This window comes from Schistocerca nitens, chromosome 1 (genome assembly GCF_023898315.1).
Source record: "Schistocerca nitens isolate TAMUIC-IGC-003100 chromosome 1, iqSchNite1.1, whole genome shotgun sequence".
Lineage (NCBI taxonomy): Eukaryota > Metazoa > Arthropoda > Insecta > Orthoptera > Acrididae > Schistocerca > Schistocerca nitens.
This window is the reverse complement of record NC_064614.1, coordinates 37,774,231-37,789,629: the sequence shown is the minus strand read 5'-3', so window position 1 is coordinate 37,789,629 and position 15,399 is coordinate 37,774,231. Positions and strand designations below refer to the sequence as shown.

General features: G+C 36.7%; 1 protein-coding gene across 5 annotated transcripts in view; it reads left to right on the top strand.

Annotated features, from left to right (window-relative positions):
• LOC126240775 (serine/threonine-protein phosphatase 6 regulatory ankyrin repeat subunit C-like) overlaps positions 1-15,399 on the top strand; it is an 881,520-nt gene that overhangs the window by 701,310 nt on the left and 164,811 nt on the right. For all 5 annotated transcript variants that reach the window (XM_049947953.1, XM_049947951.1, XM_049947950.1 and 2 more), the window contains one exon: positions 15,024-15,122. In XM_049947953.1, the coding sequence (XP_049803910.1) occupies positions 15,024-15,122 (99 nt within the window). The remainder of the gene's footprint in view (positions 1-15,023; positions 15,123-15,399) is intronic.

Sequence of the window (15,399 nt, the reverse complement as noted above, 5' to 3'; positions counted from 1 at the left end):
CAGCTCTTCAAGCTGACTTAGACAAGGCAAGGGAGGATCTGGACAGGTTAAAGAGGGAGGAGGGTGAACAGAGGTGGGAAGTGGCAACAGGTAATAGGGGGAACAGGCAAAGGAGAGCATCAGACAGCTTTGTCATAAATCTTGAAAATAGATTTGACCTGTTGCCTGAGTCAGAATTGGATGAGGCTCATGTAGCTATAGCTGTAGAAAGGGCACACAAGCTTTCAAGGACTTGAAAAAGGTAGGGAAATTTGTAAAGAGAAAGAAAGTTCTGTTGTTAGGTAGTTCCCATGGTAGAGGTGTCGGCCAAATTCTGCAGGGAAGTCTAGGTCCAGAGTACCAGGTCACAAACTTTTTCAAGCCTAGTGCAGATCTGGGTCAGGTAACAGAGGATGTAGGTTCTTTATGCAAGGATTTCACAAAGAAGGATGCCGTGGTTATAATGGGTGGTCCGAGAAATAGCATTGACACATACTCTGAATATTCCATAGAGAGTGACCTGGTGAAGATAGCATCAGCAACGAAGCATACGAGTGTGGGATTTGTGTCTGTGCTGAGACGCCATGATCGGCCTCATTTGAACTCTTCCGTCGGGAGGGTGAACTTGGAGTTGGAGTGGCTGCTTAGGATGGATATAGGGTCCCATATTGGTTTGATTCCTGTGGATGCTATCAATAAGTGGGGCAACACTAGGCATGGCCTTCACCTCAATAGGAAAAGGAAGGGAAAACTGTATGGGTTGATTGCAGAAAACGTAAGGGGGGATACTGTCACAAGTGGTAAAATACCAGTGGTTACAGGTGTCAGAGGGATGCCTTTTTTAGGATAGGGAAGGGGGAAAGAAAACGAGTTTTAAGAGAGATTGTCAGACACACTCAGTTTTAGAAAACAGATGAACAGGAGTCAGATTTTAGCAAACAGACTCCATTTAAACAATGTTTAATAGAAAGTAATCAGAAACTGCCATTTCATCTTCGCCAAAGCATTTATAATCCCATTAGTATGCACTATCAGTTATCTTTATTACACCAGAACATTCTGGGACTCAGAAATAAAGTTGATGAACTACTCATTTGTATTGATGAAATGAATTCATCTAACCAAATTGACATAATCTGTCTCTCTGAACATCAAGTGACCACTGGTATAGATATGTTAGACATTTCAGGACTTAAGCTAGCTTCCTACTTATGCAGAGTAGCTATGGATGAAGGAGGAGTTGCCACATTTATTAAAAACTGTCATAAAATCAAGAACATTGACATTAATAAATTATGTTTAGAGCAGCATCTAGAAGCATGTGCAACAGAAGTAGAGTTCCATAACAGATCCTATATAACAGTATCTATTTACCGAGCACCCGCAGGAAATTATAATCTATTCATAAATCATCTAGAAGCTCTTTTGGGTTATTTAACAGGAAGAAACAAAGAAATTTTGATTCCTGGTGACTTTAATACAGATTTTTTTAATGCAATCTTCCAGTAAACATTTACTGCAGTTAGTAATGTTGTCTTTCAATCTAACTCACACTGTAAACTTTCCAACTAGGACCACTAAATCCTCAAGGACAGTCACTGATAACATTTTTATAGGCAAATCAAAGGAACAAAATCATATCATGAAACCTGTAATAAATGGACTATCAGATCATGACATGCAGCTCCTTGTTTTAGATGTAAATTGTAAGCAGATTATCAAGACTGCTAAATCTGAGTACAGGAGAGTAGTCAATCAACCAAAAATTGAGTGTTTTAGAAAACTGCTCAAAGATATGAACTGGAAAGATGTTTATAGTGATCATGACATGAATGAAAAATATAACACATTCATGAACAATGTCAGTACCATGTTTGAAAACTGTTTTCCTCTTAAAGTTACTCAAATTAAACAGAAGTCTATAATAAAACCATGGATTACACAACGAATAAAGATTTCCTGTAAGACAAAAAGGAAAATGTATCTGTCGACAAAGAATAGCTCCAATGCTGATGATTTAGCTAAATACAAGGAATACTGTAAAATATTAAAAAAAGTAATTCAGACATCTAAACAAATGCAGTACAAGAAGAAGATAGCAATGTCAGGGAACAAAATAAAAACAATATGGGATATAGTGAAAGAGGAGATTGGTAGAACCAGAAAGGAACAGGAGCAAATAGCATTAAGGGTAGATGATACTTTAGTAACCAATGGGCATAGTGTGGCAAATCTATTTAACAAGTACTTTATATCCGTTACTGATAGAATGGGATTGTCAGTATCAGTAAATAATGCCCTTGAATATCTGAAACTAGCCTTTACAAATAGCTTCAAGTACACGAATATGTCACTCACTTCACCAAAAGAAATAACTTCCATAAGAAAGTCTTTAAAAACAAAGCATTGTAGTGGCTATGATGAAATATCATTTTATTTATTTTATTTTATTTGGTATGCGTATTCCATAGATCCATACATGCGAGTGATTCGCTTGGATGTGGAACGTGTCAATACAATTGTACAAATACAATTAATGCTACAGAATAGTAATATAATACAATGATATAGCTATTATAAGTATAACTTTTTCTCATTTACAAGCAGTCATTAAACTAGTATAGAAATTCTCATTATAACATTATAACTATAATATTAACACTATAACATTAACATAATATTGTATCATCCATCTAATAACTAAGAGACTAAATACATCTATTATTAAGGGATGGCATTACTTCTGGAAAAGAATTCATCTAACGAGTACAGTGGATGTTCGAGCAGGTATTTTTTTAACATATCTTTGAACAGCATTTCATTTTCTATTGTACATTTAATATAATTAGTCTTTATAGCAGCATACTTTACTCCCTTCTGTACAAGTGTTAAATTTTTTAGTTCAACATGTAGATCATCTTTATCTCTAGTGTTGTAGTTATGGTATGAACAATTTGTTTCATACTGAGCATAGTCTTTATTAACTACATTCATCAGAGAGTGTATGTACTGACATGTTGTGGTCAGAATACCTAACTGTGTAAAAAGTTTTCTACATGAGGTTCATGGAGGAACCCCACATATGATTCTGACTGCTCTCTTCTGAGCAGTTAAGATTTTTTTTGAGGCTGGTGAATTACCCCAGAATATTATTCTGTAACTCATTAATGAGTGAAAGTACCCAAAGTAAGATGATTTTAAAATGTTGATGTCCCCAAAATGAGTAATTATTCTTAGAGCAAAAGTTGCTGATGAAAGCCTTTTTAGAGTAAGGGACACATGCTGTTCCCAGTTGAGCCTACTGTCAATGTGAACCCCCAGGAATTTAGTGGATTGCACCTGTTGTAGTTCCTGGTTGTCATGAGCAATTACTATATTTTCTAGAGTTTTATTTTTTGTGTGGAACTGTATAAAATTAGTTTTTTTTTAATATTAACTGAAAGAGAATTAATTGAAAACCAAGCTGTAACTTCTCTGAGTATATCATTAACATCAGTCTCCAGATCAGTAGTAGACTTACCATCTACGACAATGCTTGTATCATCAGCAAACATTGTGAATTCACAATTTTTACTAATGGACAGGGGTAAATCATTAACCTATATTAAAAACAGCAAGGGTCCAAGGACAGATCCCTGGGTAACTCCATGCTGAATTTTGCCCCATTCAGAATCTATTAGATTAGGAGATCCTTTGTTGCAGCCATTTAGAACCACCTTTTGTTTCCTGTCTTCAAGATATGATTTTAGCCAGTTACCTATAGGCCCTTTGATTCCATAATGATAGGCCTTCTCCAAGAGTATCTTGTGGTTTACACAATCAAAGGCCTTGGAAATATCCAAAAGACACCAACTGGTGACTTCTTACTATTAATAGACTCCAAGACATCATTTGTGAGTGAATATATGGCACGCTCTGTGGAAACCCCTTTTTGAAAACCAAACTCTCTGTGGTTAATAATATTAAGTTTATCAAGATGTGCCACAATCCTGTTATACACTGCCTTTTCAAGAACCTTTGAAAATGTTGTTAAGAGAGAGACAGGACGATAATTTTTTACATCTGTAGCATCGCCAGACTTGAAAAGAGGTCTCACAATGGCATATTTCATTCTCTCTGGAACAACTCCCTCATAAAGAGACGTGTTGTAAATGTGAGCAAGTACTACACTTACATCATTACTGCAGGCTTTCAACAGTTTATTAGAGATGTTATCTATACCTGAAGATCCTTTACTTTTCAATGAGTGAATTATTTTTTTTTATTTCATTAACAGTTGTGGGTGTTATATTTATATCATTAAAACATTGTGGGAGGTTAAGTTTCAGAATATCTAAAGCTTCCCTTAGGTCACCACTGCAACCTATTTGAGAGGTGACACTTAGAAAGTGGTTGTTAAATATTTCTGCTATCTGTTTATTATCAGTTATTTCCAAATCGTTAATTTTTAGGACAGCAGTTTTTTCATTGTCAGATGGTGCAGTACCTGTTTCCCTCTTTATTACATTCCAAATCGTTCTGATTTTATTGTTTGAACAGTTAATTTCAGATTGCATGGACATACTTTTAGATTTTTTAATGACTTTAGTTAAGATTTTGCAGTATGTCCTATAATATTTCATCTGCAGGGGATTATTGGATTGTCTAGATATTATATACAGTTCCCTTTTTCTCTGGCATGATATTTTTATGCCCTTGGTGAGCCATGGTTTTTTGCTTGATTGCCTGTTCTGTAGTCTACAGACCTTTTTTGGAAAGACATTTTCAAATATACCTGATAATTCATCAGTAAATAAATTATATTTTGTATTAACATCATTTGCAAGATAAACATACCTCCAGTCAGTCTCCCGAATGCATAATTTGAATTTTTGGATATTTTCCTCATTCATGTTTCTAATGGTTTTCCACTGTGCACTAGCTTTGTTCTGATTTGTATTAAAGTTGTCAATTGTGAGTATTGGCCCATCATGATCAGAGAGACGATTTATGACTTTTTCAACTTTGATGTGATTAGTTTTACTCATATCTACAAAGATATTGTCTATTAGAGTGCTGGAAATGGCAGTAGTTCTTGTGGGAAAACTGACAGTGGAGACAAGGTTGTAGGTATGCATTAAATTTGCAAACTCTGTCTTAGAAGATGAGCTTTCTAGGAAATCTATATTAAAATCTCCAGTCACTATAATGTCCGTATTTTTTCTTGTGAGATACAATAGCACAGAATCTAATTGTTTCATGAATACTTTAAAATTACCAGATGGAGCCCTGTATACTGCTACGATTACCAGTTTCTTGTTAGCTTCTACTATTTCTGTGACACATGCCTCAAAGTCTTTCTCTACACAATATTTCTCTACATCTATTGTATTAAAGGACAGGCTGTTTTTCACATAAATAACTGCCCCACCTTTGCACATATGCTCTCTACAAAATGAGGTAGCTAAAACATAGTTTGGTATATTGAGCATTTCAATGCCAAAAGTGATATGGTGTTCTATCAGACAGAGAATATGAGCACAATTTGCGCCTGTTGGTTCATCAATATTTACAATAAATTGGTCTAACTTAGAGCAGGCTTTGAATATTTTGGTGAAAAATTTTGAGCTTATTTTTAATTACATGATTGGTTGTAGTGCTGCCATTGTTGGGACTGAGTTTTATTTCTTTTGACATACCAGTATTACAGGAACAGTTTTCTGCAGGGAAGAGGAGCTGTTGTGCTGGTAACACCCACATTTGTTGTTATTAACTACATTACTTACATTCTGATTGGAACCTTCCCCCTTCTGCCCCAGTACCATAAAAAATCCCCATTTGCAGCTGAGGACTTCCTCGATCTTAGGCACATCCTATGTGGAGCAGCTGCAGTCACTACTGTGCTCCTTTATGCCATAGAGGGTGGATCTCCTTTTGGTGAGGTTTCTACACTGTCAGCTTGTACACTTGATCCTGTGGGGGTTGGTGTTGCTGTTTCTGCTATTGATGACTGTTCTTCCTCCTTAAATGCTGCTGCTTCACAAGTTGGCAGTGGACTAACGTTTCCCACTTGAGTTGTACCTGCTGGTGCTGTCTTGCTTTTGTATAAAAGACCTGTATGTGTTGATTCACATACAGGTGCTGCTGCATATGAAGTCTTCCCTTCAGCTGTTCCATTAGGTTTGAAGGAGTATTTTGACGACACTGTCTGTATTTCTTCCAATGGTACAGTTTCAATGGGCACAGGTGCTTTTAGAATGATTGGAGGAGTGGTGTTTTCAAATAGTTTGAATGTTTCTGCTAATAATGCTTTAGCGAGTACACATTTTCCTAGCCAGTTCCTGTGCATTCCATGTTGAGTAAAATGGTTTCTCTCTTCGGAATTACTGTCCAAAAACTTCACGTCCTTGAATGCTTTGCATATCTTTTGAAACATTCTGTTTGTGAATTTGATTTCATTATTTACACATGAACTGTTTATTAGGTCATGTCTCTGTGGGATGCTAACGACAATTGTTTTTCTTGGCGAGATTCTTTCCAGTGCATTTCGCAATGCTGTGATTGCATTTTTCGACTCATTTTTATAAACATCGTTAGCTCCAGCAATAATTACACAAACATCGTTTGGTTGAGGGCTTAAATCTTTAATTATTTGCTGGAAAGGAGCCCCGGGTTTTACTGTGGCAGTAACGGAAAATTTAGATTGCATATTCATAAGAATAGTGGCTAAATCTCGTCCATGGCTGTCTGCAAAGATATAAACTTTTGGTTTCGTCTCGTCTTCTCTCAATAATTTCATTTGTCGGTGTTTCTCTTGTGCAATGGGTGCAAACGGGTTTTTCGTAACTATAGCAGATATTGGAGCACTTTGAATTTCAATAACGGTTTCTTTGAGAGTGTTGTAGTTTTCACTTTGTACATTTTTCACAAAATGATTAAAATCGACATTCAAAGAATTAATTAATGATTCGATGTCATTCATATATTTTTTAGCTACTGTGAGTTCTTCTTTCAGCACATCAGAGATGAGTTCTTCAGTACCAGCATTATACATCTTGACTGCACTTTTTTGACCACTGCACTGAACAAAGCCACATACACAATTCGGATTTATCACTTTTCTGTTGTTCATACACGATAGATGGATCCATATATGTGAGAAAGAGCACAAACGGATACCGCCAAAGTTAATTAAGTTATTTACTTGTGAGTTTAGTACAGTTCTAAGTTACGTGTGTAACCAGTCAATTATGACTGGAATGTTTCCTGACTGGCTAAAATATGCAGATGTTAAGCCTCTATTCAAGAAAGGGGATAAAGAGATACCATCAAACTACAGACTGATTTCACTTTTGCCAGCATTCTCAAAAATTTTAGAAAAAGTAATGTACAGGCAGCTTCTCAACCATCTGACCGCAAATAACATATTATGAAGAACACAGTTTGGATTTCTGAAGGGTTCTGGTATCGAGAAAGCTATTTACACCTACAGTGAAAATGTACTTAATTCATTAAATAACAAATTACAAGCAGCAGGTATTTTCTGTGATTTGTCAAAGGCATTTGATTGTGTGAACTACAACATCCTTTTAAATAAATTAGAATTCTATGGTGTCACGGGAAGTGCTGCAAAATGGTTCAACTCATACCTTGCTAACAGGGCACAAAGGGTGTCAGTGCAAGGGACTAGAGAATTAAGTCATCAGTCATCATCAGAATGGGAATAAATTACATGTGGTGTCCCACAAGGATTCATCTTAGGACCATTGCTTTTATTTGTGTGCATTAATGATCTCTCATCAGTTACACTGCCATAAAACAGAGTTCGTTTTGTTTGCAGATGACACAAGTATTGCAATAAATAGTATGTTGAGTGTAGTTCTAGAAAGATCTGCTAATGATATTTTCATGGATATTAATAAATGGTTTAAAGTCAACTCACTGACATTAAAGTTCGAAAAGACTCACTATATGCAATTCAGAACCTGTACGAGGTTTCCACCCAGCATATGCATAAAGTATGAGGAAGTGCAGATAGAAGAAGTTGACAGTCTTAAATTCCTGGGATTACAACTTAATAATAAATTCAGTTGGCAGGTGCACACCACAGAACTGCAGATACGCCTTAACAAATCTGTATTTGCAACACGAGTGTTAGCAGACATAGGTGACATAAAATGAAAAAGCTTGCATACTTTGCCTACTTTTATTCCATAATGTCATGTGGTATAATATTTTGGGGTAACTCTTAAAGTCAAACAAAAGTTTTCAGAGTCCAAAAGCGTGTAATACGTATTATTTGTGGAGTAAATTCATGGACGTCCTGTAGAAACCTGGGTATACTAACAGGGTGTATACGACCCGGGAGATCCGGGATAAACCCCAGAATTTTATCATCCGGGAGAAAACTGGGATAAACCCGGGAATTTTTTAGAATTCCGGGAATTTTTCATTGTTTTTGTTTTCAGTTAAATTTTTGTAATTTTGACTGGTAAGAACCGATACTCTAACAAAAGATACTACTGTATCCTGCTACTGCAGAATAATACTGCAGCAATAAAACACAAAAGAGAGAAAAAACGAAAATAAAACTTAAATTGCAGAGGAAATGTGCAATATTCAGCAACAAAACACAGTGCTCATACAAGCGTCTGCCAACAGCAAAATGTGTTAAAGGCTTTAGGAAGACTATGCAATGCTTTGTAACAACAAATTGCCTCTGATGAGCGTGACGTCACAACTGTTTACATTAGGTTCAGTGTAGCAGTTACGAGCGGGATCATGTGCATGCGCATTTGAGTAATACCTTCTCCCACTTCTGGCTACAGAAATGTGGCTGTTGGCTGTGTAAGCAGTCACAGCAAGCAGCTAGATGATACCAGGCAAAATTTTACTGGAGCACCCAAGCTGCTAGATTCTTGCATGTGCAGCAGGCCCAGATCTAGGAGGGGGAGGGGGGGGGGAGGGGCAAATTCATATTCTTGAGGGGAAAAACCTTGTTTCACAAAGCGACTAACATCCAGTGCTCATTACTCTATCAATTATTCATATGACTTTGAAATACATCCCTGTCGGTTTTTGAACATTATTGAACACATTCTAAGTTGAGTTCTAAATGAATTGTAAGTTGATCTGTGAATGCGTGCATAGTTTACATGCTGTCTCTGTCAGGGGAATCCTCATCGCATGTAGAAACAAACGTTTTTACAGACAAAAGGGGCTATACGAGCTGAGCGGAGTTGATGCCGAACAGATGAATGGCAACCACTGTCTGATTGTGTGGTTGATTGGGTTTGCGAATGATGAGAGTTGTTATAATTACTAGCGAAATCAATAGATTCAGACTACAGGAGTCGAAATAAACGCATAACAGGTAAGAAAGATTACGTATTACCTTCTTGGTGTATCCAAGAAAATGAAATTTTGACAGAAAATTCTTGGCCAGATCGCTATACTAGTAAGGGTCAGTTGTACAGTTCCCGGCTAGCAGCCGCTTTAAGTTATATTCTGAAAGAAACACGGAAATGGCGTTGTAAGAACGTGTAACAACGCCTACCCGGAGAATAACCACGGGGAACTAAACCGGTGATTCTGGCAGAGTTAGTGAAGTTAACCGGTGAATAAGCTTTGACATTGGCAGGAATAGTTATAGAATTAGTGATAACAAGACTGTTTGTTAGAACGAGGAAGGAGAAGGCCTACTTCACTGGAAATCTGGACATACGAATGTGCACTTTAAATGTGCACTTTTTAGTATGGATCAGAAATTCCGATGCTCTTGGAGTATCCTCTGATGTCTTGTTTCTTTTATGACATAATGTAAGATCTTCTAATGTTCTACACATACGAACTTACGGTCTCCCTATGACATGGTAGCTGCGCAAGTGCAGTGATGCCTGTCATCTGGCACTCTCTAGCAATTGCAGAAACATACCTGTTTCTACCAGGTCGCGGGAAAATATTCCGAATGGTGGTTTGAAAAGCGTTACCATCAAAGTAAATTTTCTTTTACGCAAGTTGAACTATGTGCGAGAATGTAAGATGAATTTCTTAAATCATTTAAAAATCAGCTCGTTGATAACGAGCCATTTAGATGAATTTTGAGCCCAGAAGGTCAGAAATTTATGTCGTTATTAAAAATTTTACTGGCATGTTTGTGTGATATATCTTAAATTGTAATAGGCACATAAAAGACCAACATCATATGTGAAAGCTTAGCTTCTCTTGCAGCGTATTAATCTTATAGACCAATATTATATGTGAAAGCTTTGTGTTTCGTGTAGCGGCACTATGTATATTAATTTAAACCATTAACTTTTCCTGTTTGTGTCCTCGTGTTACTTAACAGTGATGTTGCTATTGGCTGACTACATCACGTGCTCTAAGCTCTGAATACCCGCTGTCATCAGCTGGCGAGACCACGTGACATGAGCTATCACTGGCTTACAAAAGCGTATGGCAATCATGATTTCAATGCTTCGGAAAGTAACATGTGGTGTTTGGTGGAAATCAAATTTATACTTTCATAATACGAAAATATGGGGCACATCAAAGATTTTTCCAAAACATGTTTTTTCCCCTGTGTTTTGTTTTCTAAAGCGCCAGGAAATTCTACGCCCGTGTATAAAACCATAGTCATTCAAAGGACTGATAAGTTATACAGTTCCAAGAGAAAGTATACTGTCAGTTAATAGGTAAAAAGTATGCTTTCACCCGGGACAAAGTGTAATTTTAACTGGGAAATCCAGGAATTTTTTTTCCTTGTCCACGTATACACCCCGACTAACTACTGCCTCTCAGTATATTTAATCCATAGTGAAATTTGTTCTAAATAATATATCTCTTTTTCCAACAAACAGCTCAGTTCATACATACAATACCAGGAACAAAAATGATCTGCACAAGGACTTAAAAGCACTTACTTTAGTTCAAAAAGTGGTCCACTACTCAGGAACACTCATCTTCAATAATTTGCCAGCAAACATAAAAAAATCAGTTACACATAAAGATCAGTTTAAAAGGAGCCTGAAAGACTTACTAGTGGCCAATTCCTTCTACTCCATTGACGAATTTTTTAATAGAAACAAATGATGTGTATACTCATACTATTAGTATTGTTATTTCAGCATAAAAAAAAAAAAAAATATTGACATGTTTCACATCCACGAGGATCTCCTCAGCACGGATCTATGGAACGAAAAACTAATCTAATCTAATCTAATCTCTAATCTAACCTGTTACCTTATAACATTAGATCTGTACTCATTATGCTACACCAATGATGAATGATATGATACCATACTTTGTGTCTTACCATTTCCCGAAAGATTAAATTGTAAATATGTTATTAATTGATATTTAATTATAACAAACTGTACCAAGAATAGTGCGTTTTGGTATATTCTCAATGTGCTGTTTCCATGAAATGGCGTGCTTTCACAGTACGCAGTTACAATTAATCTTTAACCGTGAATATGTCATCTCCAATCATTTTACCACAACAAATTTTTTTTGAGAGATCCTCAATTTCTTGATGCTTAGAAACAGTATACATATAGGCTTCAATTGAAAGTCAGTATAACTGAAGAGACATGGCACCATTTGTTGTTGATGGTCCTTACATCTAATTGGTCTACACTCAAATGCATGTTTGGAATATCTGACATGCTGTAGTCGAGATGGAATAAGAAGATCTCCAACAGCTTGTAGTGCTGATGCCTGCTTTCAGATGCATACTTCTAATTGCTGCAGGTGTAAACAGTAGCAGTCTACAATGTTGTGCACAACACTGAGGCATTGCCACAGAGACATTTACAAAATCACATTCTGCTATTGGTTGAGGTAGGCTTGTGAAGCTGCTGCACCCAACCCACTGCAACTGTCAGGGCCAACTTATGTCAACTCAAGTATAGATACAGCTCTGCACACTAGGAAAGGCTCCTCAATGTGCTTTTTGTATGCTGTGGTATCAAAAACTTGGCATGCTCAACAGTGACATTAGAATGCACAGTCTGTATGCCGACGGCTGCTGCTATCCATTGTATACTGCAAAGATCCCAATTGCATGGCAACAGCTACACCAACATGCTAGGTTGGTAATACTATCACACCTTCATAATGCTGCTACTCTGCTTTGGAATGGTGGCACTACTGTTTGGGAAAGCAGCTCTCTCAAAGAACAGGTCTTTTTAGAGCATAAAAAAGAATTAGTGAAATTATTTCAATCGACCATGTCTGTCCAGCATGTTGGAGCAGACAGGTTACTATTTTGGAGAGCAGCTCTCCCAGAAGTAAGAATTAACTGACACTAAGATATAAGTATGTCATTGTAAATGCAGTTAGTTAGCATAGCTGTACCATAAGCATTCTCTTAGTAAATATATACATCCCTCAAATCCAACCTTGACCAGGTCAGAGAACGCATTAAGGTATTTATTCTGGCTTTTGAGTGAAGATGGTCAAGTACAGATACTTGGGGAACCAGGTCAAGAAAGTAAGATATAGGTTCATGAGTGATCTGGCTAGGAGCAGCATCTGTGCTAAAAATTGTCTTGTCAAGGTTATGCAGTTTAAATGGTCAACCTTCACTTAAGAATGCATGGAACTAAGGGGATTGCTGTTGGCTTCAGAAGAAGCTTACATGGAAGTTGTGTGAGTGAGAATACATGTAACATGACCTATGACTCAAAACAAAGAAAACACACCAAGTGCTTCAGTTAAATGATTCAACATACAAATATGATGTTGTGTACTTGTCAGATGCTTTTTAGATTTGACATGCTAGAATAAAGTCTTTTGCAATGTCACACTTGATAATGGCCATAAGACTGAAACTGCAATAGTGCAAATAAATAATTTTTGCAGTCAGTGTCGACTGTGGAATATTTAAAAAGAAGGATCTGTTAGGAACCATATTAATAATTAACTGAAATTATACCACTAGCTCATTCAAACTAAATCTGACATACTGACCAGGTACATTTCCGAAGTCTGAATGTAGGCATTAGCGATCCACTAGGTGTCAATAACACATATTTTTGCTGTCCATTCTAACTGGTTTGTAATAGAACACCATTTACTGGTAATCCATGTGCATAGCAGCATTATGCCTTGGCATTGCAACAGAAGCATATTCTGACTCTAGCATCAGTGTGTGAGTGATACAGTGAACATTTTGTTTTTGATTTTGTATTGCGCACAGTGGAAATTGATGCAAACCAGATGTTAGAGGTTTTACACTAGACTTAATTACCATCTTCATTATGTGAAGTAAATGAAGAGACATTGCCAGCACTATCTTTGGCTTGATCAAGAAACTTGAAGATGTCACTATCACTGAAATCCTGAATAATGAAGAACTGGTGCAAATGTCTTCTGAGGACATTACTGATGTTGAACCAATTTGTGAGCTTTTTACTGTTGATGTAGCTAATGACTATGTTCCTTTTGGTTATGCCAAGAAGATAACTGAAGCAAAAATAAAGGCTGGTCATCAAAAACAATTATGTATCACTTCAGAAGGGTCAGGTACAGTAACTATGTATCATGTTATCAGAGATATTGTGAACAACAAGGAACAAAATGTGAGAAACTCAAGATCATATTGGAGTACGTTTATTCTACTTTTCAAGAGGTAAGGGCTAATTCCATGGATGTGCATGATGTTGACATAAGGTGGTGGGCATGCACAAAAGCTAGAGTGCTTGGACTGATGGATTTCAAAGCTGTAGCTACCTGGATGTGGAATTTTAAGCTAGTTCACAAGATTATGAGTCACGAGGTTACACAGTTTGTAACATGAAAAAAAGGTTCAACTGCAAGAAGAGACAGAGAATTCTGCAATTTCTTTGGTCATGAATTCATGGGCACTATCATTCTAATTATTCAGCAGTTGAAATTTTAAATACTGACCAATCTTGATTTAACTATGACATTCACAGAGAGTGCACACTATCTGGGATGGAGGGATGGATGAACAAGACACAATTTTTAGGGTGCAACCATAATCTGGAATATTTCATTCATAGACAATTCAGCCATTTATTTCCATGGAAGGTAGGTTTCTATCTCCACCACTCATTGTCTTTCATGAACCAAGAGGCACACCTGGTCCCCTTGAGCAAAAGAAAATGAATCCTCTGAACAAATACATAACAGCTTCAAAATCAAGCAAAGCTGACAAGCATATTCTTGAACAATGGCAGGATAACTATCTATTTCTCAATGTTGGAAAAAAAACAGTTGTCTGGTTCTGGAGTCATTTTCACTCAATCAACAGGACCTGTTCATAATACCAAATAAACACACAGGTAACAACCATTCCGTCTGTTGCAGTGTCTCTTGTGCAGCTTGTGGATGTATACTCTTTTCACCAATGGAAAAGTTCATGAACATTTTAATAAGTGAGTTTTACTCAGCAACATTGATATTGAACTCCACAACTCCACAGTCATAATGCTATCTTCAGCCTTCATGCACTTATCCATAATCACTTCAGTGCCCCCATATTCTTCAACAAGATCAAGACTGCCTGGGAGAAAGTTACATTTCCAGTTGAATGGAAATTTCAGGTTGCTTGTACCCAGTTGCACAACTGCATCATTTATCCAATTTGCACATGTCATTTACATTTGTGTTTAACAGATTTCTACACTGGTATCCACAGACATGGTTAATGATAGCTACTTACAGCTAAATGTAATAAATAAATAACAATAACCATTATGTTTCACCTGTGTTTCCTGTCCTAATCATTATTATGCCACTATCTATAAGGCTCAGAAACATGTATAATTACCACTATGGACAGCTAAAGTTGTTGTAGTAAGTACCGATTACACCTGACATTTCCATCATAGTTAATATTATTTCAATATCGGTGAGACACTTCATGACTGTACATTGTGGAACTGATTCAGGAAATAATTACCTAGAGAGAAGCTGTTGCTTTCTCAGTAATTTTTAATAGTTACTGTTTATCTCTTATCGCTAGCTTAACATTTTCTTTTTTATCTTCTTGATAACATTGATATTTATCCTTTACAATTTGTGTTTCCCATTTCTAGATGGTCAAATTGCTGATTAATGCTGGAGCAGATGTGAATTTCAAAGATGACTATGGTTGCACTCCACTTCACAGAGCCCTTGAAAGTGGACATTATGAGGTATGGTTCTCACACACTATGCTAACAAGAAAAGTATGTTGTACACCAAATTAAATTGTGTAGTAGTGTTTCTCCCCCACTAATAGTTTGCATGAGCCAAGCTCTGAAAGAAAGTTCTAAAATTAGGTGTATGATTTTGAAATAAGTGTACATGGATAGAGAGTCCTCAAGAGAAGTGGAAGTACTTTAGTCCTGCCTAAGGAAAATGTTAGGACCCTTGTTCTTCATATTGTATATTAGTGACTTTCTGCAGGCAATACGGTTATCTTTAATGAAA